The following is a 27942-nucleotide window of genomic DNA, read 5'->3' as shown; positions in this document are numbered from 1 at the left end:
AAATGGTTCTGGGGACGTATTCCGGTGCTGCATTCGAACGGTTCTGTGACCGTACCGGCTGCCGTATACTGATGAGTTGAGAACAATTATCCTCGGCACAACATGGCGTCATCCTCGAAACCTAAACGCAAACGCCAACGGCACAGCTCAAATTCAGAAGATGATCCACTGTGGACAAATAGATTAGATGGCGATTATTATTCCGCATCAAGCGATAAGAAGAAGAAATTAACTGCACTGAGTAGTTACATTCCGCGTGAAACAAGTGATTGGACGATGAGCGAACTAGAAAATCTTCAGATTAATTGGAACTGGATCGACCCATCCACGAAGAGCATTGATGAATTTTTCGACATGTTTTCAAATATAAATGCAGGTTTGCCACCCCTCGATGCAGATTTAATCAAGATGATGGATTATTTGAATGCTAACTTGACATTTGACACAAGTGTCAAAGAACTTGAACAGGAAAATTATGTTAAAGTTAGAGAATATCTTGTTAAAAACTTTCTTCCCAAAGTTGATGCTGATTCAGATGAACACCATGATGATGAAGAGTTGATGAAAACTGTGGGTAGTAGTTCCAGGTAAAATTAAAATTACCATCTTTTCATTCACTACTGCAATGTCAGTCAGGTACTTCTCAAGTTCTTGTAGCTTTCATGTCAATCGGGCCCTTAGTCGATCCGCCCCAATATAAAAAAATATTTATAGGGAATAAAAATTAAGATACGATGCAGTCTTGTAACTCCGCCCATCTAAGGCTTTGATCGTGTATATTTCTTCTTTATTATATAAAAATTGCATCAAATTTGATTTGAATCTATTCACTGAAAACTCAATGTTACGTACATTTTTTACTATCTTATTTCCGCAATCATATATCTGAAAAGATTTGAAAATCAATCAGACAAATGGGTCACCTCTGTTTTCACAGAAGTGTGGTTGTCCGGTAAGTCCGTCCATGCGTAGTAAACATGTATGGATGACAGGTTTATCATCATGATCATATATTAACGAACTAGAACTTAAGGAAATGATGTTTTATCATGTTTATAAATGGACCACTAAGAAAGGAACTTTAGATGAACAAAATAAAAAAATTCAAGCCAATATGATAAAGAAATTGTTGAAATAGAAAAATAAACCAAAAATATAAAAAAAAACAGAAAATAAAGAAAAGTAAAAAATATGATTATAGATAAAGATAAGAATGTCAATAGCATGGTTAAAAGTATTTTCTTTAAAAAAATGCCCTCATTCAACATGTTCGGTATTCTGAATTGCAGTTACTTAGACACCATCATCCTTGTCAATGGGTTTAAAGTCTGTGCAGTATCATGAGTATATAGTGGTTTTAATATATAACCCAAAATTTTAATTTCAGAGTCAATATATTTTATTTTCAGTCTTTAAAATCGAAAAAAAAACCACCAAAAAAACAGAAAGCTTGTGTCAAACTTTTCCATACATCATTGTACATATTTATTAAAGATAATGGATCTTTAAGATTTTTTTTATTATTTTGCCTTATATTAAATGGCATTGTCTCCCTTTTTAGATCACCGGAGCCCAAAGGGCCCCATGTGAGCTTATGCCATCACTTGGCGTCCTTCGTCGTCTGTTGTCATAAAATATTTCAAAAATCTTCTTCTCTGAAACTCCGAAGATTTGATCCATGGTCAAACATGGCCACCATGGCTACAAATAGAACATAGGGGTCAAATGCAGTTTTTAGCTTATATCTTAAAAACTAAAGCTTTTAGAGCAAATCTGACATGGAGTTAAATTGTTCAATTTGTCAAGATCTATCGGCCCTGAAATTATCAGACAAATCGAGCAACCCATTGTTGGGTTTCTGCCACCAAATTGGTAGTTTTAACAAAATTTTGCAGTTTTTTGTTATTATCTTGAATATTATTATAGATAGATATAAGAAGAAGTCTTAAAAGCTGTACATGTATTTCATGCTTATCTTCGAAAAGCAGCAGGAAGAGTTGATATTCCTGCTGAGGTCCTGACAAACGTTATTAGAACTTCTAATAAAAGATCCAACTATAAAGACCTTGAATCAGGGCCGTAACTACAATGAGGCAGACGAGGCAATTGCTGGCAAAAAAAAATAATAAGGGAAAAAAAGAAAATGGAGAAAGTTAGGCATGCATGCAGAGGGTAGAACACATCCTTGCATTTTAACATCAAGAATTAAGTAATGCATACTTCGAATAGTAATTTATGTTGACGTGCAGCTTCTGTACTTTTATTTCAACGTAATATCTCTGTATCTGATTACCATCGCCAGTAAACCGGCATTTGGTTCTGTAATTATTTATTTCCCGTTAAAATGAATTATTGATAATGGATATTTCCAACATTATCAGTTCGCAAAGTAAATCAAAATTAAAATAGTTTGAATTCTTCACCTTGCTCAGTTAATATTATTAAAGAAGCATTCACAGATCACACATGAATACCTAAACACCCCACAATTTGTATGTAGTTCTCTTTCAAATAAAATGAAGATTTGAGGCATTTTCAAATGTTTTGCTACAAACCTGGCTGCTATTCGAAAACAAAACATTTATTTTGGATGGATGGAGGATTTGTTTGGTTTAACGGCAAATACATGAAGTAGGCTTTCTTTTAGCTATATATAGAGAGCAAGTTACAAAATGTATGTGATTATTCCATTCAAATGTTAAAAGGACAGGACAAGACCTTGGCAGAATGACAATTTGATTGCTTGATACTTTGAATTTCCATGGAGTATTGTGGGAATACTTTGGGCTTGTGAAATAAAGACGGTCGCACAATTAACCATGGTAAAGGTGACTAGAGAGTATTTAATTTTTATCATTATTGATTGGGTGTAATAAAATTGAGAATGGAAATGTGGAATGTGTCAAAGAGACAACAACCCGACCAAAGAGCAGAAAACAGCCGAAGGCCACCAATGGGTCTTCAGTACAGCGAGAAAATCCTGAATCCAGAGGTGTGCTTCAGCTGGCCTCTAAACAATAATGTGTACTACAGTACACACAGAGAGGATGTAATGTCATACTCCCTACACTGTAAAAACTTGGTGTCACACCAAGAAATTCCAGCAACTCTCTCCAAATCTTGGGAGGAAACTTGGACTAATTCCTCCCTAAAACTCCTTAATTGTTTATTACCTTGGTGTGGTTTCTCCCAACAACATGATTTTTATTGCTATGATTACCTTTGAAGTGTGCCATTAGTAGATGACTACAATAAACATTTCTTGTGTTTCCTGTCATTAAATGACAGTCACAAAAATGATGAAAAGTGTGAGATTTGTTAAATTTAATCAGAGACATATTATAATCTGATTTTATTAAAGAATCCTGTACAACTTTATTTATTATAATTATATTCAGCATTTGTTCTGACAGTGTTGGTTTTTCATACCTAAGAAACATACAAAAACAAACAAAACATCACCTGTAAGTGGAGTATTATTAATAGAAAATAAAGACATATATATTTTAATTGAATTTATTCAATCGTTTTTTCTAAATTTAAATGATAAGAAATAAAGGAAGATTATATAAATATAATATATATATGTAATTTATCTACATTATTTTATTTTATTCATTATTTTTTTTTTGTATCATTACTATTATTTTTTAAACCATGTATATGGACCATAATTTGCTATTGGGCTCCGTTTCCTATAACTATAGAAAAGTGATAAAATGTGAATTACTGTAAGAAAAGTTGCAACTACATCTAAAGATGCCATTATTTTTATCAACATACAAGTGTATGCTACTCTTCCCTAGAAAAAAAAATAAAATATACGAATATCAAAGATTCTACAACCGTATTTTTGTGTCGTTTCTCGCGACCAATAAGAATAGTGAGAAGAAAATGCCCAGAACTATAAGTATTTATGTAGCAGATGTAAGAACAGTGGCGTGATTTTTGTGTCGGATTTCGTAACGCAATTTTTAGATGATGTAATCTGCTTTGTTGTAATAGCATTCTTAAAAACAATATGCAAATATGAACTCTTGCGAGATGTTCAAACAGATAAATCCAAGATGATTTACATTCTTGTTTTGATCTTCGTAATAATTAAGTAAGAAAATTACTTTATCGTTATGCGTTACATTTCACAGGAAACAGAAGTCCAGTTATATATTAAAATTGTTTTTGTCCTAAAGTTCTAATCATTTCCAGTCATACGTGAAACATGTGACTAACATGTGATAACGCCATTACGGCCGGATGTACGAAATACTAGGTCTAAACATTGTTTTTGTTTCCAACGGGATGTTAGCAAACATAATCTGTAGACTTGTTTCGTCTTGTTTAAAAGAGGAAAATACAATTGTCAAAGAGATTGCGCCGGTGGTCTGTTATTTTTCCTATGTGCATAATGTTAAATACGATCCTGTGTGAAAATAAATGCACAATGACTTGACAAAATCGACTTCATATTTGACAGACGTTAGAACACACTTTGTTTCCCGATATTTTACCGTAAATATGAAACAAAAACAATAAATATGATACAAACAACGGAGGTAACAAGATATATTTCGAACCATAATGTTACAATTTTCGGCCAGGGGGCCTCAATCGGCGGCTCCCATTAAACCCCTGCCTCGTCTGTTCCCAAGGCCTAGTTACAGCCCTGTGAATTGTTTATTTAGAGCTAATTTCCTAATGCATGTAGAGCAAGACTTTCAGGTTAGCTTACTTACTTGCTTTGTTTGTATATTGTACAATTTTATTGGGATAACGTCCAATTAAATGTAAATATAATATATACAGGTTTAACTATGCCTATATATATTGTTTGAAGATGTCAAAGCTTGAGTTAAAAGTTTATACAAACAAAGCAAGCAAGCCACCAAAGTTTTACTCTACAAGAATTAGGAAATTAGCTCTTAGTAAATTTTAATAGCTATGATTTTAATTGAATTAAGTGATTACGACCAGCCTTACTTTGGTTCACGATCATCAGACAATTGTTGAATAAACAAACCAATTACAAATGTATCTATAGACTAATGATCATTATGGTAATTACATTATTATGTGTTCCAGTGGATTGTGAATATCTATTTATCTCTTCTATGTGTCGGAATTGAATATAAACTTTTCCCAATTGTATTCTGAGTTATCATGGAAAATAACTTCATATTCATATAGAGTGGGGTGCTCATTTTCGCCATATCTTTCCATGTTTTCTTCAGTTTATGTTCAGGTCTTTATGTTTTTGAAGTATACTGATATTTCTATATGAAGATAACTTCAAATGCAAAATATTCTTAGCTTGAAAGCGTGTTTGTTTTGAGTAAAATCATCTGCAGAGTTGGATTAAAGGGTGTTTGAAATTTCCTAACATTTTGTCGATGGGAGACACATATTCGCCGTTTTGACATATCTATTTAAAACCAAATAACTGCAGCTTTTAACTTTATTTATCAAATAAATTTCATTATAGACGAATAGCAGACATTTGAAAGATGTAAAAAACTGAAATTTAGGGCAATCAGTCAAACAATTATTTAGGAATGCTTCTTTGAAATCGTTTTTGTCATTCAGGAAATTGGCTGAAAATCGTTGTCCATTTTTCGGTCCTTTGCCGTAGGTGCCGAAGTTTAGTCACATTTTCTAAAATAATCATATTTGTTATAAAAATATGATTTAACAGCATATTTCTTCCATTTCAACCATCCTTTGAAGTTTTTACACCTCAAAATCATAAAACGGCGAAATTGTGTCCACGGCGAATATGAGCGCCCCACTCTACTAATATCGATGCTGCTTAACAAATTGTACAAATCATACTGATTACTCATTTTTGTATCGATTTAAAGTAATTCATCTGAATGTTTCTCTAAACATGCTAAAGGTAATATTAGGCATCCTTCACTTACCTGCTGTCACTATTCATCGATACTTTTTACAAATTCCATTTATACTGATTCAGATATGTCACAAAATCCGCCGAAGTTAATTATTCATTATTATTTTATTATAGGGCCGGATCAACTAAGGGTGGATAATAATAACTTGTACAAGTAGTACCCCTGACTGAATGTGTCAAGTTTGCAGCATTCTAGACACTTCAGCACCGAGACAAATCGTCACCAGCATGGTGACAGACATTATGTTCTCAACAACTTTGCTTTATATTTTAAAAATCACATTTTTCTAATACTGGATGTTGACTTGACAATGGTAAAACATGGACCAGAGACGGATATGTTAAATCTGTGTACGTTTTCAAAGCACGATTGCTTTTAAGAAGTTCTTCACAGTTATTTCTTCAGGAAAATACTCTAAATGAATGTAAGATAAAGGTATCAGTGATAATTTTAGCATTTTGGAAAATTTGTATGCATAATTAAACCTCACAGCTGTAAAACTGTCAGACAACTTCTTATGGGAGTTATTGCCCTTACACATGGAAATGACAAATGTTACCATTTTTTTTCCATTTTTATACGACTGCAAAAAAATTTTTGTGGTCGTATATTGGTATGAAGTCGGCGTCGTTGTCGTTGTCGTCAGAAGACACATTGGTTTTCGCACTCTAACTTTAATTTAAGTGAATAGATCTCTATGAAATTTTACCATAAGGTTCAATACCACAACAGAAAGGTTAAGATTGATTTTAGGGATAATGGTACCAACAGTTAAGGAATAAGGGGTCAAAAAGGGGACAAAAAAAACCTTCCAGACATAACTTGTGTGTTAGTGTATGGATCTCTCTGACATTGTACCACAAGGTTCCATATCACAAAGGGAATGCTGGGATTGATTATGGGGGTAATTGCCTTAAAATTTTAGGAATTAGGGGCCAAAAAAGGGGCAAAAAACAAGCATTTTTCTAGTTTCATGACAATAACTTGTGTGTAAGTGTATGGAATTTTCTGAAATTGTACTACAAGGGTCCATATTACAAAGGGAAAGCTGGAATTGAGTTTGGGGGTAATTGCCCAAAACGTTTAGGAATTTGGGGCCAAAAAGGGGCCTAAAAACAAGCATTTTTCTACTTTCAAGACAATAACTTGTGTGTAAGTGTATTGATCTTTCTGAAATTATACTACAAGGTTCCATATCACAAAGGGAAAGCTTGGTTTGAGGTTGGGGTAATTGCCCTGAACATTTAGGAATTTGGGGCCAAAAAGGGGCCTAAAAACAAGCATTTTTCTACTTTCAAGACAATAACTTGTGTTCAAGTGTATATATGGATCTCTCTGAAATTGTACTGCAATGTACCATACTATAAAGGGAAGGCTGGGATTGAGTTTGGGGGTAATGAATCATAAGGGCCACAGGTTCAAAAAATTTGGGGGAGGGATTTTTTTTTCCTTTTTTTTCCTTTTTTTTCTTTAAAATTTTCCATTTTAAATTGGTTATTTCTGATTTATATATAAAAGCAAATAATAATGATATGGTTTGAATAGGTAAATTAAAAATATCTTTAAGTTCTTAGACCACATTCATTCTGTGTCAGAAACCTATGCTGTGTCAAATATTTAACCACAATCCAAATTCAGTGCTGTATCAAGCTTGAATGTTGTGTCCATACTTGCCCCAACTGTTCAGGTTTCGACCTCTGTGGTCGTATCAAGCTGCACCCAGCGGAGCATTTTATTTACATTTATAAGTTTTCATTATTTACAGGCCCTCATTAAAATTCAAATATCTGTAATTGGGAGATATCTGTATTGTATTTTAAGCTTGGCCTTCGTGAAACGTAGATTTGACTGTCACAAATTGAGTTTACCTATATACTGAGCTAGCAACGAAATACAATACAGATATCTCCATTCTAATGCAACATATTAAAATAAATTCCATTTGATAAATATTTTGGCTTACTTCCCAAAGTTGGTTTCCGTCCTCTAACTTTAGTTTGCCTCAACCAAATGTTATAAAACTTCTACAAAAGGCTTATTACCACAAAACACAGATCAAGTTTAAATTTCAGTGGCGTCACTTAAACCGTTCTAGAGTTATGCCCCTTTACAAATGGAAAAATTGCTGAATTTTTCATTCCCGTTCTCTAGTTTAGGAGGGGCCTCAGTGGCCGAGTGGTCTAAGTAGTTACTACTGTAATCACTAGCCAGTCAACACTGAGGTTGTGAGTTCGAATCCCGCTTGTGCGGGTGCACTAGACTCCAATCTAAATTGACTAGGATTGTCAGTTTTCCTATCACAGGTCGGTGGTTTTCTCCTGGCACTCCGTCTCCCTCCACCAATAAAAATTGGCCCAAAAGCGGTGCTTAAAAGTGGCGTTAAAACACCAAAAATCAAATCAAATCTAGTTCAGGTTGCCTCAACCAAATGTTATGAAACTTATTCACAATGCTTATTACCATAAAACACAGATCAAGTTTGAGTTTTGGTAGTGTCACTTTTACTGTTCTAGAGTTATGCCCCTTTACAAATGGAAAAAATACTAGTTTTCCTTTCCATTCCCTAACTAAAGTTAGCCTCAACCAAATGTTATGAAACTTATACACAATGCTTAATACCACAAAATACAGACATGACAGATCAAGTTTGAATTTTGGTGGTGTCACTTTTACTGTTCTAGAGTTATGCCCCTTTACAAATGGAATAATTGCTGAATTTTTTGTTTCTGTTCTCTACCTTCAGTTTGCCTCAACGAAATGTTATAAAACTTATACACAATACATATAACCACAAAACTCAGATCAAGTACAAATTTGAGTAGCGTCACTTTTACTGTTCTTCAGTTATGTCCCTTTCAAGGTTACCGCTGGCGTTCTCCATTTTCGCATTTTGCAAAAAAATAAAAATTGTGGCCATTAAAATTCATCATTTGCGAAAGAATTTGGCGAAAGAAATATACATAATGATTTGATTTCATCCATCTTATTTATTTTTCGTTTTGGCGACGCACGTGTTTCAAGCATATTTTTACGTCTCAACTTTTTCATTTACGATGGTCCAGAAAAGAAAACTGTTGTTATGAAGAAATATATTCAACAGGTTGGGAACAACTCCTCAAATAAGTAACCCTTCAATGTAATAACTATCCCTTAAATCAGGGATCAATTTCAAGTGATAAAAAAAAAATGTTTTGTTGTAAAAACCACTTCTTAGTACAAAAGGGCACATATTCATATCATTTGAAGAAACTTTTCCCAAAGAACTATACAACTATCTGGTATTATATGGTCAAAACATGTCCAAGAATTTTGTAATATTCCTGGACTTATACATGTATCTTCTTTATTTTTAAAAATAAGTGGACCCCTCTTTAAGAAAAGTTGTTCCAAATATAATGAATTTTTCCCCTTTTAAGTTAAAAAAAAGCTAAATTTTTCTTTTTACTTTTCTACAACAGCAAAATGATCCCTTGTCTGAGGGACAGTCCCTTATTTAAGGGATATCCCACATTTGGAGGGTTGTTCCAAAACCTGTTGAAAAGTAAGAAAAGTCTCTGCCTTTAGTCTTTATCCTTCAACTGGAAGGGAAATGTATATCCGATAAACTTTTGAAGATGAATCTTGTGTCCCAGAAGTCAAAATTATGATGTCTATATTGCTATTTTTATAGTATCTTTTAAAAAGTAAATGGGGGGGGGGGGGGGGGGGAGTTAGAAAGAAGGAACATTTTAAACGAAAAATATATTTATGTAAGTTGGTGAAAAAAATAATTGACTCGGGGAAAACCCTGCCCTTTATAACTTTATATGATATGCTAGCGGGGGCATCATCTGTGTCCCATAGACATATTCCCCATTTATTTGATTTTGCATATATATATATGTACAGGTACGACTCAAATAGACACCAAGTCTGACTTAATAATAGATTATAGAACAAGTTTCCAAATCGACAGCAGATTCTATGCACCTCTAAGCAGTGTCCAGTTCTTATATAAATAATTAGGATTTTTTTTTCAGAGTTTTGATACATCATATTGAAGCTGGAAGACATGACTTTCAAAATGACCTAAAAGAAATACTTTATGATTTGTTGTTGACTTCTAGAACAGTGGAAGAAATGAGGTTCACAACAATGCTGGAGAAGTTTTGCAGAATGTGTAACCTAAAGGGAAGGTAAATTCTTTAAAAAATATGGTGAAAATAAATTTTGACCATTACTATCATGACTATTGACAAGACTGTTTCTTTAACCACTTTGTGCTTAACCTTAACATACTGCAGAATGAGGACTGACTTTTCAGGGTTTTTTTTCACATTGCTGGACTATTGTGTTACAATACATGTACATACATGTAAAACCAGTAAGATCTTGTTTTTTTTAAATTGAGAATAGCAGTAAGATTCCTTACCAACATCTTGCTACAACAAGAATTGAAACAACATGAGCAAGCTTAATTAGTGGAATGAAAATGTTATTTCTTTATAATTTTGAAATTCAGACAGACATGATACAATGTATATGTAACACTTCCAAAAGTGTCAATCTCCCCAACAATGCCCAAACGTGTCCTCAAAATCCTAAATGATCCAAAGGTGTTCAATTATTATTATTTGCAAAGCGTGTCCACTTTAAAACACCAGAACATCTCAAAACTTTTAGCAATAATATGTCCTCAATAAAGGCAATAACTTTTATGGCAATTTAATTTTTGAAAACATGATTAAAGACGTCTGGTTTTGGTTGCAGGATTCTAAAACAGATCAAACAACATCTGCAGGAAATAAAGGTATTATGTTTGGTAAAGACGAATGCCCAAGACATGGAACATTATCCTGTCTATCCACAGTGAAAGATGATATCAATGACTTCTGCTTTCAAATAGACACCAGATAAGAATTAAAGAATGGCACAATAAAAATGCGTTTTGCTTGCAGTGGTTTTATTGTCGAGCCTGCGACTTTAGTTGCAGAAAGCTCGACTTAGGGATAGTGTTCCGGCGGCGGCTACGGCGGCGGCTACGGCGGCGGCTACGGCGGCTGTTAGCTCACTTCTTAAAAGCTATATATTTTAGAAGGTGGAAGACCTAGATGCTTCATACTTTGTATATAGATGCCTCATGTTACGAAGTTTCTGTCAGTCACATGTCCAATGTCCTTGACCTCATTTTTATGGTTCAGTGACTACTTGAAAAAAAAGTTAAAATTTTTTGTATTGTTGAATTCTCTCTTATTCTAAGTAATAGGATAACTATATTTGGAATGTGTGTACCTTGCAAGGTCCTCATGCCAGTCATACAGTTTTCACTTTTAGCCCAAATTGTACCTTGTCCTATAAACATTTAGGAAGATCAAAATCAGTGACAAGAAAAGCATCAACAAAAAACCTCACAAAAATATTTAGCCCTTGACATATTTAAAATCCATGAAATATTGTAACCACCTTAAATAACTGATTAAAACAAGATCGCAATCGATTGACTCGACCTAAATCATCAAATCCTGGTACCCTGTATATGAAAATGATGAAAGGTTAATTTTGAAAATGGTTCTTTTTGTAGTATAGGATTGGTCGAGGAAACCATGATCAAGGATGTACGTGTTGTGGCAGTTCCAGACTTAACTTTCAGAATTTCATCAAATGAAATGCCTGATGTAATACAGATAATGACAGTTGCAGAGGTACTTCTTCATATATAAATAAAGTAAAAAAAATTCAGGCTTGTGTGTCAACAATTAATTTTCATTTCCAATTGTAAAACATATAACTCAAAAACTGTGAAAGTACTTATATTTTCGTGGTACATGTGGTATGAGCAAAAGCTACAATACATGTTCATGGATTTTAGTTTTTTGAAAAAAATCAGTGGAGAAATTTTAAGCCATCTGATATAAACCTTCGATATAAATTCTTTAAATATTTGGCAAAAATAGTACACAGGAGAGCACTTACAAGACTAGACTTAAGAAATCTGCATACAGAACTATGTATCAGATATCAGAATGCAATTTTTAGCTCAACTGGCCCAAAGGGCCAAGTGAGCTTTTCTCATCACTTGGCGTCCATCATCATCGTCGTCCCTTAACTTTTACAAAAATCATATCCTCTGAAACTACTGGTCCAAATTAAAGCAAACTTTGCCTAAATCATCCTTAGGGTATCTAGTTATAAAAAAACTATTCGATGACCCCGCCCATTAACCAAGATGGCCACCATGGCTAAAAATAGAACATGGGTGTAAAATGCAGTTTTTGGCTTATATCTCTGAAACTAAAGCATTTAGAGCAAATCTGACAGGGGTGAATATGTTCATCAGGCCAAGATCTATCTGCCCTGAAATTTTCAGATGCATCAGACAATCCGTTGTTGGGTTGCTGCCTCTGAATTTGTAATTTTAAGGAAATTTTGCAGTTTTTTGTTATTATCTTGAATATTATAATAGATCAGTCAGGGGCATTACTTAAACAAGTAACAATTAAAATTACCTATACAAGTAATGTTGAAAACGAGGCTAATTTAAATATAACTTATACAAGTTATTTTTCTAAATATTATTTTTATAGGTGTTTAAGAATACAGATTTTACTAGCTTTAAATAATTTTCACAGTTATCTGGTTATTTTTCCCTTGATATATAAAAACTAATTCTTCAGAAACACTAATTAACTTTCCCACACACTTATCTTACATACCAACGCTTCTGATTGGTCTCTTGGGACTATTAAATTATCATTTTCCTCTAAAATCTTGAAGGTAGACTGATATAAATAGATTGATACTTGTGAATTAATTAAGACCTGAAGTTATTTATAATTTGTAACCTAATTCAATTATGTGCCTTTAATAGGTAAGTGTAATTTCTATTTTTTTTCAAAAATGTTAAAAATAACTTATTCAAGTAATATTTTTGACATTATTTTCAAAGTAACCCTTTATCTCTATACTCCTCTCAAATCTGATAAATTCTTTATTTTATCATATAAAATGGTGTTTAAAATCATGAAAACTACATTTAGTCTATGAAGACCGATTGGTTTTCGCACTCTTAACTTTAGTTTAAGTGAATGGATCTCTATGAAATTTTACCATAAGGTTCGATACCACAAAAGGAAAGTTGGGATTGATTTTGGGGATTATGGTACAAACAGTTAAGGAATTAGGGGCCAAAAATAAGCATTTTTGTAACTTCCTGACATAACTTGTGTGTTAGTGTATGGATCTCTCTGACATTGTACCACAAGGTTCCATATCACAAAGGGAATGTTTGGATTAATTTTGGGGGTAATTGCCTTAAAATTTTAGGAATTAGGGGCTAAAAAAGGGGCAAAAAACAAGCATTTTTCTAGTTTCATGACAATAACTTGTGTGTAAGTGTATGGAATTTTCTGAAATTGTACTACAAGGGTCCATATTACAAAGGGAAAGCTGGAATTGAGTTTTGGGGGTAATTGCCCAAAACGTTTAGGAAAAAGGGGCCAAAAATAAGCATTTTTCTAGTTTCCAGACAATAACTTGTGCAAGTGTATGTATCTCTCTGAAATTGTACTGCAAGGTTCCATATCACAAAGGGAATGTTTGGATTGATTTTGGGGTAATTGCCTCAAAATTGTAGGAATTAGGGGCAAAAAAAGGGGCAAAAAACAAGCATTTTTCTAGAGTCATGACAATAACTTGTGTGTAAGTGTATGGATCTTTATGAAATTGTACTACAAGGTTCCATATCACAAAGGGAAAGCTGGGTTTGAGTTTGGGGGTAATTACTTTAAATGTTTAGGAATATGGGGCCAAAAAGAGGCCAAAAAACAGGCATTTTTATACGACCGCAAAATTTGAAAAAATTTTCGTCGTATATTGCTATCACGTTGGCGTCGTCGTCTGCGTCGTCGTCGTCGTCTGAATACTTTTAGTTTTTGCACTCGAACTTTAGTAAAAGTGAATAGAAATCTATGAAATTTTAACACAAGGTTTATGACCACAAAAGAAAGGTTGGTATTGATTTTGGGAGTTTTGGTCCCAACATTTTAGGAATTAGGGTCCAAAAAAGGGCCCAAATAAGCATTGTTCTTGGTTTTCGCACAATAACTTTAGTTTAAGTAAATAGAAATCAATGAAATTTAAACACAATGTTTTTTTCCACAAAAGGAAGGTTGGTATAGATTGTGGGAGTTTAGGTCCCAACAGTTTAGGAATAAGGGGCCAAAAAGGGACCCAAAAAAGCATTTTTCTTGGTTTTTGCACCATAACGTTAGTATAAGTAAATAGAAATCTATGAAATTTAAACACAATGTTTTTTTCCTCAAAAGGAAGGTTGGTATTGATTTTGGGAGTTTAGGTCCCAACAGTTTAGGAATTAGGGGCCAAAAAGGGACCCAAAAAGGTATTTTTCTTGGTTTTTGCACCATAACGTTAGTATAAGTAAATAGAAATCTATGAAATTTAAACACAAGGTCTATGACCATAAAAGGAAGGTTGGTATTGATTTTCGGAGTTTTGGTCCCAACAGTTTAGGAATAAGGGGCCCAAAGGGTCCAAAATTAAACTTTGTTTGATTTTATCAAAATTGAATAATTGGGGTTCTTTGATATGCTGAATCTAACTGTGTATGTAGATTCTTAACTTTTGGTCTCGTTTTCAAATTGGTCTACATTAAGGTCCAAAGGGTCAAAAATTAAACTTAGTTTGATTTTGACAAAAAATGAATCGGTTGGGTTCTTTGATATGCTGAATCTAAAAATGTACTTAGATTCTTGATTATTGGCCCAGTTTTCAAGTTGGTCCAAATCGGGGTCCAAAATTAAACTTTGTTTGATTTCATCACAAATTGAATAAATGGGGTTCTTTGATATGCCAAATCTAACTGTGTATGTAGATTCTTCATTTTTGGTCTTGTTTTCAAATTGGTCTACATTGGTCCAAATCAGGATCTAAAATTTTTATATTAAGTATTGTGCAATAGCAAGTCTTTTCAATTGCACAGTATTGCGCAATGGCAAGAAATATCTAATTACACAATATTGGGAAATAGCAATTTTTTTTTTAATTAGAGTTATCTTTCTTTGTCCAGAATAGTAAGCAAGAAATATCTAATTGCACAATGTTGTGCAATAGCAAGAATTTTTTTTAATTGGAGTTATCTTTCTTTGTCCAGAATCAACTTAAATCTTTGTTATATACAATATACAATGTATATTCACTTTTTACTACCAACTAATAAATTAAAATAATCTTTACCATTCAGTGATAACAAGCAGTTTTGTTTACATCTTAATATTTTATGATGTATTTAAATGAGTAGTTATTGTTGCAAACTCCATTAGAAATTTTAATTGAGATTAGTTTTGGAATAAGGGAAAGGGGGATGTGATTAAAAAAATTAGGTTCCATTTTCTCATTTGAAATTTCATAAATAAAAAGAAAATTTCTTCAAACATTTTTTGAGAGGATTAATATTCAACAGCATAGTGAATTGCTGTAAGAGAAAACAAAAATTTTAAGTTCATTAGAACACATTCATTCTGTGTCAGAAACCTATGCTGTGTCAACTATTTAATCACAATCCAAATTTAGAGCTGAATCCAGCTTGAATGTTGTGTCCATACTTGCCCCAACCGTTCAGGGTTCAACCTCTGCGGTCGTATAAAGCTACGCCCTGTGGAGCATCTGGTTCTAGTTTCCAGACAATAACTTGTGTTCAGGTGTATAGATCTCTATGAAATTGTACTGCAAGGTACCATACCACAAAGGGAAGGCTGGTATTGAGTTTGGGGGTGATGAATCATAAGGGGGTTCACAAAATTAGGGGGGGGGGATTTTTTTTCCCTTTTTTCTTCTTTAAAATTTTCCATTTTAAATTGGTTATTTATGATTTATATATAAAAGCAAATGATAATGATATGGTTTGAATAGGTAAATTAAAAATTTTTTTAGTTCTTAGAGCACATTCATTCTGTGTCAGAAACCTATGCTATGTCAAATATTTAATCACAATCCAAATTCAGTGCTGTATCAAGCTTGAATGTTGTGTCCATACTTGCCCCAACTGTTCAGGGTTCGACCTCTGCGGTCGTATCAAGCTGCACCCAGCGGAGCATTTTATTGTAGTCTTTTACAAAAATCTCCTCTGAAATTACTGTGCCAAATTAAACCAAACTTGGCCTAAATTATGCTTAGGGTATCTTCTTTAAAAAATGTATCCGATGACCACACCCATTGACCAAGATGGCTGCCATGGCTAGAAATAGAACCTTGTGGTCAAATGCAGATTTTGGCTTATATATCTGAAACTAAAGCATTTAGAGCAAATCTGAGAAGGAGTAAAATTGTTTATCAGGTACAAATCTTTCTGCCCTGAAATTTTCAAATGCATCAGACAACCTGTTGTTGGGTTGCTGCCCCTGAATTGTTAATTTTAAGGAAATTTTGCAGTTTTTTTATGCCCGTTTACGGGTCGTATTATGGTATACCGTTGACCGTCTGTCCGTCCGTCCTTCGTCAACATGTCGGACATTAACTCAAAAAAGCTTTAACCAATATGCATGAAACTTTGGTGAATTGTTTATATCTATTGACGTGAGCTCCCTTTCATTTTTTATAAATTTCAGAATTACCGTTTCCAAGTTTTGGGGTTTTATTCATATAACCAATTCCAAGTTCTTTGGCTACATTTATTCAGAAACCTATAATATGTCAAATATTTAATTACAATCCAAATTCAGACCTGTATCAAGCTTGAATATTGTGTCCATTTTTGCCCCAACTGTTCAGGGTTGGACCTCTGGGGGCGTATCCAGCTGCGCTCAGCGAAGCAGTTTATTGGTTATAACCTTGAATATTATAATAGAAAGAGATAAACTGTAAACAGCAAAGTAAGCTCTACAAATAAGTCACCATGATCAAAATTGTCAATTGACCACTTCAGGAGTTAATCTTCTACAAAAATTTTCTGCTCTGAAACTACTGGGCCAAGCTCATTATAGATAGAGATAACTGTAAGCAAGAATGTTCAGTAAAGTAAGTTCTACAAACAAGTCACTGACACAAAAACAGAGAGTTTTGTCATGAATTCTATTCTTGTCTTAAATAATGTAGAGTGTCCTTTGTTTAATATGCACTGCAACACATTGACCAAGGTGAGCAACACCGGCTCTTAAGAGCCTCTAGTTATTATTGCGATATTAAACCAGTCAAATTATTTGTATAAAGAAACCTTGCAATAATTTCTGAATGTACAGTAGTTATTAATTATGAATTAGTGGGTCCTATATGGTTTTCCTTGTTCTTAGGTTAAAGTTTCAACCAATGATTCATTAGTTGATCAAAAGATTCATGTTACTAGACAAAAACCAGAGGCTATTGATACATGTGATAAGGAGACACTTCAAACTATGGATCCATCAAAGATAAGAGGATTTAGCCAACATGTTGGACAGCTGATCATTGGACTAGGCAATTCTTGCTTCAAAAAAGAATGTCTTGGCCTTTTGCTCCATGAGACAAAGGTAATGTTAATATATAGCTAATTGATTAAAATGTTTCGATCAACTCTTAAATGATTAACACTTTCAGTCCAGTAAAATTAATGATCCCTTTTGATAGATAAATGATATTTTCTATAAAATTGCATTACTATCAGTACAAATCAGTTTAGTTATTTGGATGCCCTGTCCCGATGTCATGGTCTAGCGACTTTGTATTAATTGTCAATGCTGCTGTCCCTCAAATTGTCTTTTTCAGAATTTTCTGCTGACAGCAAGACATTTCTCTGTGTCAGCAGTTAATTATACCCCACACAACAAATAAGGACTTACTATGTAGATGTGCATATCGACAGGAAATTACGATTTTTTTTTGTAGGAGTTATGCCCCTTTAACTTAGAATTTTGGCCAAAATATACTACTGCAACAGTTTGTCATCCCAACTTCTCTGAAACCACACAACAGAATTTCATGAAACTTTGTAGATAATAAGGACTTACTATGTACATGTGCATATCGACAGGAAATTACGAATTTTTTTTTGTAGGAGTTATGCCCCTTTTACTTAGAATTTTGGCCAAAATATACTACTGCAACAGTTTGTCATCCCAACTTCTCTGAAACCACACAACAGAATTTCATGAAACTTTGTAGATAATAAGGACTTACTATGTAGATGTGCATATCGACAGGAAATTACGATTTTTTTTTTTGTAGAAGTTATGCCCCTTTAACTTAAAATTTTGGCCAAAATATACTACTGCAACAGTTTGTCATCCCAACTTCTCTGAAACCACACATCAGAATTTCATGAAACTTTGTAGATAATAAGGACTTACTATGTAGATGTGCATATCGACAGGAAATTACGATTTTTTTTTTGTAGGAGTTATGCCCCTGTAACTTAGAACTTTGGCCAAAATATACTACTGCAACAGTTTGTCATCCAAACTTCTCTGAAACCACACAACAGAATTTCATGAAACTTTGTAGATAATAAGGACTTACTATGTAGATGTGCATATCGGCAGGAAATTACGATTCAATTTTTATTGTAGGAGTAATGCCCCTTTAACTTAGAATTTTGGCCAAAATATACTACTGCAACAGTTTGTCATCGCAACTCCTCTGAAACCACACAACAGAATTTCATGAAACTTTGTAGATAATAAGGACATACTATGTAGATGTGCATATCGACAAGAAATTACGATTCAATTTTTTTCTAGAAGTTATGCCCCTTTTACCTAGAATTTTGGCCAAAATATACTACTGCAACAGTTTGTCATTGCAACTTCTCTGAAACCACACAACAAAATTTCATGACACTTTGTAGATAATAAGGACATACTATGTAGATGAACTTATTGCAGGAAATTACGATTCAATTTTTTTTCTAGGAGTTATGCCCCTTAGAACTTAGAATTTTGGCCCAATTATACTACTGCAACAGTTGAAACTTTGTAGTTTATGAGGACATAATATGTTAATTGTGCATATCCACAAGAAAATTTTTATCAGTTGACTTTTGTAGAGTTATGAGTCTTTGAACTTAGGAATCTGGTGAGATTTTGTTTGTCAAGTGACAATGTGGGGGTGTGGGGTATGTGAGGTTCTTTAATTTTTTTATTAAAATTATTTTTAGGGTTTCCCCTTAGCAAATCATGGACTTTGCAAGGGGAAGGGTTTATCATTTTGTGGAGCAAGATCACTGGGTACTTCTACTTTTTTTCCAGTGTGCTATATTCACAAATATCAGTTTAAAGTGTCTTTTATACCATCTCTTGGGCAGGTAACAAGTAACTTTCTAGTGGTATACTAATTAAGTATAACTGATTTTTCTTTTCAGATACTGATAACATGCCTGTCTACATCACCCAGGTATTGTACATATATCAAAGATAAATTAGGTCCAGAAGACAAAGCTACTCTGCATTTTATTGGACCTTATGATATATTAAAGGCAAGGGAGAGGAGCCAGCTGATAAAAGCTTTTCTACGTTTAGGAAACCGACAAAGATTAGGAATACCAAAAGTATAATCTGCCTTTTGTGTTACTAGAATCTGCTCACCCTATCAAAGCTAAAGTGAATACCAAAGTTGATTCATAGTAATGAATATAGAGGTGTAATACCACCAAATCATGGTACGTCACATCTGGTTGCATACGAAAGTAGGTCTTAAAAAATATTCCCTTGAATTTGACCGTTGTAGGTAATTAATCCTACATTTTATTGCAGTAAAACTATTTCTGTGTCATAAACATATGTCTTGGGTATTTCAAAACACCATTATTTTTATTTGTGATTTCTATAGAAAATTTTGTAATCTTGAGGTTACATGGTTACTAAACCTTGTACACAGATAGAATAAGAGGAGAAATTTGATTGGTTAACTTCCAATGATTTTTATTTTCTTATATGCAATGAAATGTTATGTGAAACTTTTTCTATAGAACTGGACAGGATAAAACTTTACTCATGCCAAGTATTTCTTTATTTGAAACAAAGATAAATTCTGCACAATTTTTTGAAAAGTGCAAATTTAACAAAGACTAATAGGGGAAAATCAATGATGGTATTACACCTAGAGGTGGAATCTCTTAAAATACATTTATTTTTTAGTACAAAATCTTAGTGAAATTGTTGCCACAACATTTTGTAATTCAAGAACAAAGCAACAAAAAGTTTATTTATACAGCATCAGAGTTATTTTCAGAGCTAGATATAAAGATATGTATATATATTAACATTATTGTGACATAGGAAATGTACTAGAAAATGCAAGAATGGTGAAATTCATCTATTATCCATTACTTATCATCCCCTGTTTGACACATTGCAAGGGACATAGAAATACCCTGCATCCATCCAGTCTTGTAAGTGCTCTCCTGTGTACTATTCTTGCAAGATATTTATAGAATTTATATTGAAGGTCAGCAATGTCTAGAACAAGTTTGAAAAATCAGTGCAGATCAATTTTTATGCCCCCGCCATAGCGGAGGGGGTATTGCGATTAACCCTTGTCCGTCTGTACGTCCGTCCCAAAATTGGTTTCCCTTCTCTAACTTTAGTTTGCCTCCACCAAATGTTATGAAATTTATACACAATGCTTATTACCACAAAAACACAGATCAAGTTTGAATTTTGGTGGCGTCACTTTTACTGTTCTAAAGTTATGCCCTTCTACAAATGGAAAAATTGTTGACTTTTTGGTATCCCTTCTCTTACTTTAGTTTGCCTCAACCAAATGTTATGAATCTTATGTTGTGTTTTGTGTACTATTGTTTGTCTGTTTGTCTTTATCTTTTGTAGCCATGGCGTTGTCAGTTTATTTTTGATCTAGGAGTTTGAATGTCCCTCTGGTATCTTTCGCCCCTCTTATATGCACAATGCCAATTACCACAAAACACAGATCATGTTTCAATTTTTGGGGCGTCACTTTTACCGTTCTTGTATAAAAATTACCATCATGTAACATCTATCAGCCCAGCCCTGACATATAAAAGTATATTTACAGTAAACATCTTATTTATTTGTAAACCTGTTTTCTCTTAACCATACATACAGATTTTATTACTATTTGCCTTTTTAGTTCACCTGGCACGAGGTCCACTGTGAGCTTTTGACATCACTTATTGTCAACTGTCGTCTTCTGTTAAATTATACATAGATCATCTCCTCTGCAACTACTAAACCAAATTTAACCAAACATGGCAAAAATTATCAACGGGATATCTATTTTAAAAAGTGTGTCATCTCAACCTGCCTGCCGACAAACATGGTTCACATGGCTAAAAATATAAGAGCAATTTTTGTCTATTAACTTGAAAGCGCTATAGATAAAGAAAATTGGGCAGGAACAAATATTTCAGAATGATGAGATCTACATAATATCATTTGACATCAAAACTGTCAGATCACTTCTTATACGAGTTATTGCCCTTAATTGAGTTTAGTAAAAAGTTATGTTTGCCTATTATTTCGAATTATGATAGATAGACAGAAACTTTAAATAGCAAAAATGATCAACAAGACAAGAAAATTAATAAATAAGTCAACATTATTGAAATCCCCAGTCAACCCCTTATTGAAGTTGTTGCCCTTTAATGACGATGTTTCCCTTTTTTTCCAGGATTACCAATTTCTTGAAAACTATGATAAATAAAACTTTAAAATGCAAAAATTATTGGCAAGACAAGATCAACAAATAAGTCAATATTTTGCAGTTTTGTCTATTTCCTTGAAAACTATATAGATAGATAAAAAATTGTAATAGAAAAATGATCACCAGGACAACATCTACAGATAAGCCATAATGGCTGAAATCTTTAGTTGATTTGATTAAATTTTTTGAGTTATTTACCATTTAATGATAATTATTACTATTTTTTTTCTTTTTTGCCTTTTATCTTGAAAACTATAATAGATATATAGAAACTTTAAAAACAAAAAAATATTCAGCTGAATAGAATCTACAAATGTGTTAAAATGACTTAAATTGCAAGTTAACTAATAAAGTTATTCTCCTTTTATGATGATTTTTACTTAAAAGTGGCCATTCTGAAAGATGCAGGTGAGCAACACAGGCTCTTTAAGAGTTCTGTTTATTGACAAAAGCATTAAAAGACAGGTGTTAAATTTTAACTGAATGTATTCGACTTTGTTCTTATATCTATATTGTTATTCTTATTTGTGCATATGCAAAAATGATGGCAGTTATTTATACACATTAATAGATAACTTGTAAAAGAAATATGTGATATTTAAACAAAAAATAATCTACTTGATTGTGTTTTACTTTGAATATAAGTTTGCTTTCTATTATTATGGACAATAAAATCAATTCTTACTTTGTTTCTGTTTAAGATGATGAATTGTGCAGGAACATATATATAAATAGTAACAATATAATGCATTGAACTTTCTTGACCAGATTTTATTTTTACCTGAGCCACAACAAAACTTCAGACTCGCCTATAAAATGCTATATTTTTGAGTAACTACACATTCAAATAATTTATTTAATAAATAGTGTTTTTTTATTTTAATCAGTATATTACGGGTGAAATATTCTATATATTTACTAAATTTTTAAAGAGAGTTTTCAATTGCAAAAATTGTACTTGCTAAACATGTAATTTTAATATGTTGTTACTGATGACAAAATAGAGTTCAAGTTCAATAATGACGATTTTGACTTTTACCGTTCAAGAGTTATGGCTCTTGAAAGATCGTAAAATGGTGTTTCCATTCACGTTGTTGCATTTACTCACAAACCATTCAATCTAAGCTTTTCAAATTTTAATATGCTGATACTGATGACAAAATAGAGGTCAAATTTGATATTGACGATTTTCACTTTCACCAATCATCAGTAATGGTTCTTGTGATATTGCCAGGACACAAATAAATGCTAATAAATCTGGTTTGCTGTCGTTGTGACAGCCTCTTGTTATTGGTTGCAGTCGAAACTCGCTGCATCCAATCAAAAAGCGCCTATAACATGAACACGTGTAAATGTAAGACGTGTTTGTAAACAGTTGCCACATGTTTATTGTGCAACAAGTCTTTACATCCCTAAACATATGAAAATATTAATTGACAACTTGAAGGTTTTTAATCAACTATTAGAAGTTCCTGTGTGTATGTCTCATGCACAAATGCATGAATGTTGACATATATTTTTCGTTTCCGGCTTTACCAAGTGTGTAGAATCTACATGTTTTTACCTCCAAATTGAAGAGTTCAAGTTCTACCATTGGTCAAGAATAATGTATTTGGAATGGGTGTGACTTTAATCTTCCAATAGATGGCGCAACATTGTTATCACAAATCTTGACTCAATCCACCAAGGGTGAAGAGAACGGGTGTTGATGGTAACCTTTGGCTAGCGAAGATAATGAACTAGGCGTTTTCACTAATTAAAAGGAAAATAATGTCAACATTGAAATTGTCATCTTCGTCATCGTCTGAATACTTTTAGTTTTCGCACTCTAACTTTAGTAACAGTGAATAGAAATCTATGAAATTTTAACACAAGGTTTATGACCACAAAAGGAAGGTTGGGAGTGATTTTGGGAGTTTTGGTCCCAAGATTTTAGGAATAAGGGGCCAAAAAAGGGCCCAAATAAGCATTAATCTTCGTTTTCGCACAATAACTTTAGTATAAGTAAATAGAAATCAATGAAATTTAAACACAAGGTTTATGACCACAAAAGGAAGGTTGGGATTGATTTTGGGAGTTTTGGTCCCAAGATTTTAAGAATTAGGGGCCAAAAAAGGCCCAAATAAGCATTTTCTTGGTATTCGCACTATAACTTTAGTTTAAGTAAATAGAAATCCATAGTTGAAAGCAAGCTATGAAAGACCCTAATCTGATAAAAAGTAAAACCAAACAATAACCAGAAACATATGTATTAGACAAGTGCAACCACTGAATTACAGTCTTGTTACCTTGAGACAGTAAAAAAAACATAACCTCGGAATTAAAGTCTCCTGAATTTGAACAGGGTTCAACCCTCCTCTAAGCCAGGACAGTGGTTTAACATCATCACAAAATTAAACTAAAACACTAGAGACATAAAGTACTGATCTATGAGTACTCACAGTTACTGCAAGCTAGTTTCCAATTAATTGCAGCAACAACTAATGAATGAATCATGTTTGCAGACTAAAATATCAATTAGTACTGTGACTACTATTTTAATAATATATGTGAAAAGATGTCAAATGCAGTCTTTTTTTAAATGTATTGGTTAAATTTCACAAGTTAGTCATTGTTTAAAATTATTTGTTCCAATTATTGAAAGAATGCACCCATTTTGTGAAATAAGGATTATATCTTCATGATCTTGTCAATGAAGAACTTGTGTCAAATGCATTCCTGATTACAAAATTAATATTATTACCAATCATATCTGAGTATATAAAAATCCAAAATTTAAAACCTACCACAAACACATTATGTCCACTCTATTTTGTTTATTTGCTTAAGCTATATCAAATGGTGTCTGCCATGTTGGATTGTAGCAGAAAACTATCTGCCTAGATTTTTAAAGAAATGTGCAATTTTTTAAAAGAAGAATGTTTAATTCATTCCTTAAACTTTTTCTAAATGAAGAACATGGTGTCTTCTGTCATGTTTTTTACAAATACAGAAATTTAAGTTAATTATGTATGCACTTTTTGCTTTTAGGTCTATCAACAAGTGCAAACCATCTTGAATAGTGTAAACTCGAAACAAATGTATTGAATTTTACTAATGGAAGTAAAAAATGTTTTAATTTTTTCAATTATATTATCTTACTGGGTTTTACTGTGAGTTTTAAGTTTGCTTGTGAGCAGGACAATGAAATAAATCTACACTACCAAGAAATTGTATCTTAAACTTAATAAAATCAACATGGACTAATCTAGTATCTAGAAGACCAATGTAGATTCGATATCGATACACGACTTTTCGTATGCATGTTGTTTTGTCCACATGGCCTGAATCCTCTTTCTTGAAAATTGATGACTGAAGTTGGCTGTAACCAATTCTCATATAATCTGAAGAATGATTGTAGGTTTAAATTAATAGGCAGCAACTTTTAAAAATCAATGTAAGTGTGTTAGCCATATTAGGTGAGGTCTTATTTTAGCATAAATCAATACTTCAGTCTGTGTTAATACAAAGATGTATTTATATTTTTACATGTGGTATTCCTATCGAATGAATTTTTGAGTTACTTGCATTTGAGATATATTTATTTAAGACTATTGGATCACACATTTTTATGCTTCCTTTGCAGTTCATCTTATACATTGTTATATTAAGTCTTTTGTTTGATTGAACACATGACAAATCTTTATTTAATTTATTATAACTTTTCATGTGGTTTTATTATTTGAGTTTGATTGTCAAGTTATAGAAATTGTGTTTCTCATAAGAAGTCATATGTATATGTGTAATCTGGAGCGTTTTGACAACATAAATGTATTTAGCAGACTTTTAAAACCTGTTTTCTTTCATCCTGATGTCCTTATTCTCAATTTAAACGCACAATTAATGTGTTTATGTGAAAAAAAATCAAATAAGCAACTCGCTCTCACCCTCTTACACAACCTAACAAAGAAATAGAGTTTAGAGCATTTCTGACATAGGATAAAATTGTTTTTCAGGTCAAGATTATCTACAAACGTAACAACACATTGTTTGGTTGCTGCCCCTATAATGTAATTTTAAGGAACACCGATTTTTGCATTTTTTTATGTTGTTTATTGACGACAAACCATTTTCTATATTTGAAAATGCCTGTACCAAGTCAGGAATATGACAGTTCTTGTCCATTCGTTTTTGGTGCGTTTTGTCATTTGATTTTGCCATGTGATTATGGACTTTCTGATTAGATTTTCCTCTTGAGTTCAGTATTTTTGTGATGTTGCTTTTTGGTATGATATATACTTTTTATACTGACAATGTAGACAAAGGTGTATTCCCCTTTACTATTTTTGAATTATTGGCTTCTAAACACTAATTCACTGATATTTTCCAATATCTACCAGGCCTCTTGTTTCAACTTCATCAACCTTGCAGTGCAAATGGAGTGGGAAACAAAAATCAAACATTCACTGATAGGTAAATACTAGTAGAAAAAATGTTTCTTAAAGAATAAATTTAATACAACAAATCATCTGTAAAGTGATCCACATGCTCTGTGTTGATTTTTTTTTTTTATCAAAGTCAAGATTTGGTAAAATTTAGTAACAAACTCATAAGTAAATAAGCCTGCAATTAACAACCACTGAATGATATATTTATTTTTGAAAACACATTATAGAATCATAATCAATTTTAAAATGTAACATACTGGACTTAGATAAGTATATATTAAGTTCAATAATTTTAATAACATTTGAATGACATGAGATATTTTCCTGAATTTAGGTAGATTTTTGTTGTCGGAATATTTGAGATAGCATAAGCTGGCAAGAACTTTTTTGGTGTAGCTGTGATGAAAAATTGTAATTTTCATTTATGTGTTTATTATGTAGATGCATTTCCATTTCATGGACTTATACACTTCAGTCAACATGATAACTTATGCAAATCTATTCTGTTTATACATTGTACAAAAACATTTTACATTTAATTGATGCCAGTTTATTATTATATCATTATTTTTCTTTGAATAAGCTTATACATATAAACTATATTTATTGAAGTTGAATGAACTTATTTATATACACAATGAATTTATGGATTAAGATAAATTTGTAATTTTTGAATAAGCACTTATTTATTATTAATGCAGGCAACGGGTGAAATTACTTTTTATTTTGGAAATATTTTAATAGCAGATATATATATTTATAAACCGATTGAATTATTACTTTTTTTTTTTGCAGAAAATGTAATCAGTTTTTCGTGTTGATATGTAAACATTATAATTATAATTTTTATTCTTTATTATAATATTCCCATTCATGTATATGTTAAAGAAATAAACAATGTATATACTTGTAATTTTTGTTTATCATTTTGATTAATATTCTTAAAAGCAATAAAGATTAATTAAATATGAATCAAATGAATCATTCTAATTGATAATATTTGATTGACACAAGAAAATGTGGTATGATTGTCAAGGCTACCACGCTCCACCAGGGACTACATTATGTAGAAGGTCATTAACTAAAGGTTACAGGACAGTCTTTCCCAATGAGCAAACCAATCTTAGTTTTTAATTGAAAAGGAATAGAATCTGTTGCTGTTATTATTTAAAAAATCCATTTGTCTGACCCAAGTCAGTGTAATTTGTATGTCATGTTCTGATGAAGCCTTTGTTCTTCTTCTTTCATTGTCTTTTGAACTTGGTGTTACGAATAGATTTTCTATGTAATTTTAAGGGCCTGTTTATTTCTGTTACAAAACTATGATAACATGAATAGATATAAGTATAACCTTAATCTTATTCCTTGTGTTCCTTCTTGGTGTACACATTAACTGTACCTTGAAGTACTGACCAATATAATCTACAAACACCCAACCCTTGTGAGTACTAATGTATGCAACCATTAAGACTTTCAAAATGCTTTGTCTTCTTGGCATACACATTAACTGTACCTCAAGTACTGACCAATATAATCTATAAGTATCCAATCGTAGTGAATACTAAGTTGTGCAACCATAAAAATTTTAAAATGCTATGTCTGGTGGACGTACACATAAACTGTACCTCAAGTACTGACCGATATTATCTACAAACATACAACCCTTGTGAGTACTAATGTATGCAACCATTAAAACTTTCAAAATCCCCAGCCTTCTTGACATACACATGAACTGTACCTAAAGCATTGACCAATATGATCTACAAACATCCAACGCTCGTGAGTACTGAATTGTATGCAACCATTAAAACTTTGAAAATGCTTTGTTTTTTTGACGTACACATTAACTGTACCTCAAGTACTGACTGATATTATCTACAAACATGAACCGAAGTTAATATATGAATAGCGGTTTAGGGCGACCAGAGGTAAAAAACGTCAATGAATGTGTTTGGTGACCAGAAGTA

The 27942-nt window shown here is 32.5% G+C and overlaps 1 protein-coding gene across 2 annotated transcripts; it reads left to right on the top strand.

Moving 5' to 3' along the window:
• LOC143059882 (uncharacterized) lies at positions 1 to 26888 on the top strand. 2 transcript variants are annotated; one of them, XR_012973653.1, is made up of 6 exons: positions 1 to 587; positions 9926 to 10081; positions 11467 to 11587; positions 17189 to 17404; positions 19231 to 19506; positions 19974 to 26888. XR_012973653.1 is itself a non-coding variant. In XM_076233461.1 (5 exons), the coding sequence occupies exons 1-5, from the start codon at positions 103 to 105 to the stop codon at positions 19420 to 19422; spliced, it is 1170 nt and encodes a 389-aa protein (XP_076089576.1). In that variant the 5' UTR covers positions 1 to 102; the 3' UTR covers positions 19423 to 26888. The 2 variants fall into 2 exon arrangements, 1 of the variants encoding a protein (XP_076089576.1); XM_076233461.1 differs by having other exon boundaries at positions 19231 to 26888.
• The last annotated feature ends 1054 nt before the right edge of the window (positions 26889 to 27942 follow it).

The sequence above is a fragment of the Mytilus galloprovincialis genome, unplaced genomic scaffold, assembly GCF_965363235.1.
Source record: "Mytilus galloprovincialis unplaced genomic scaffold, xbMytGall1.hap1.1 HAP1_SCAFFOLD_35, whole genome shotgun sequence".
Classification (NCBI taxonomy): domain Eukaryota; kingdom Metazoa; phylum Mollusca; class Bivalvia; order Mytilida; family Mytilidae; genus Mytilus; species Mytilus galloprovincialis.
This window is presented reverse-complemented; position numbering and strand designations above follow the sequence as displayed.

Bases quoted from the DNA above. Each gene is read 5' to 3' on its own strand.
- LOC143059882 (XM_076233461.1), top strand. From the start codon at position 103: ATGGCGTCATCCTCGAAACCTAAACGCAAACGCCAACGGCACAGCTCA. The intron at 10,082-11,466 runs GTAAATTCTTTA...TTCTTTTTGTAG, and splicing joins ATGTGTAACCTAAAGGGAAG to TATAGGATTGGTCGAGGAAA. The intron at 11,588-17,188 runs GTACTTCTTCAT...CCTTGTTCTTAG, and splicing joins AGATAATGACAGTTGCAGAG to GTTAAAGTTTCAACCAATGA.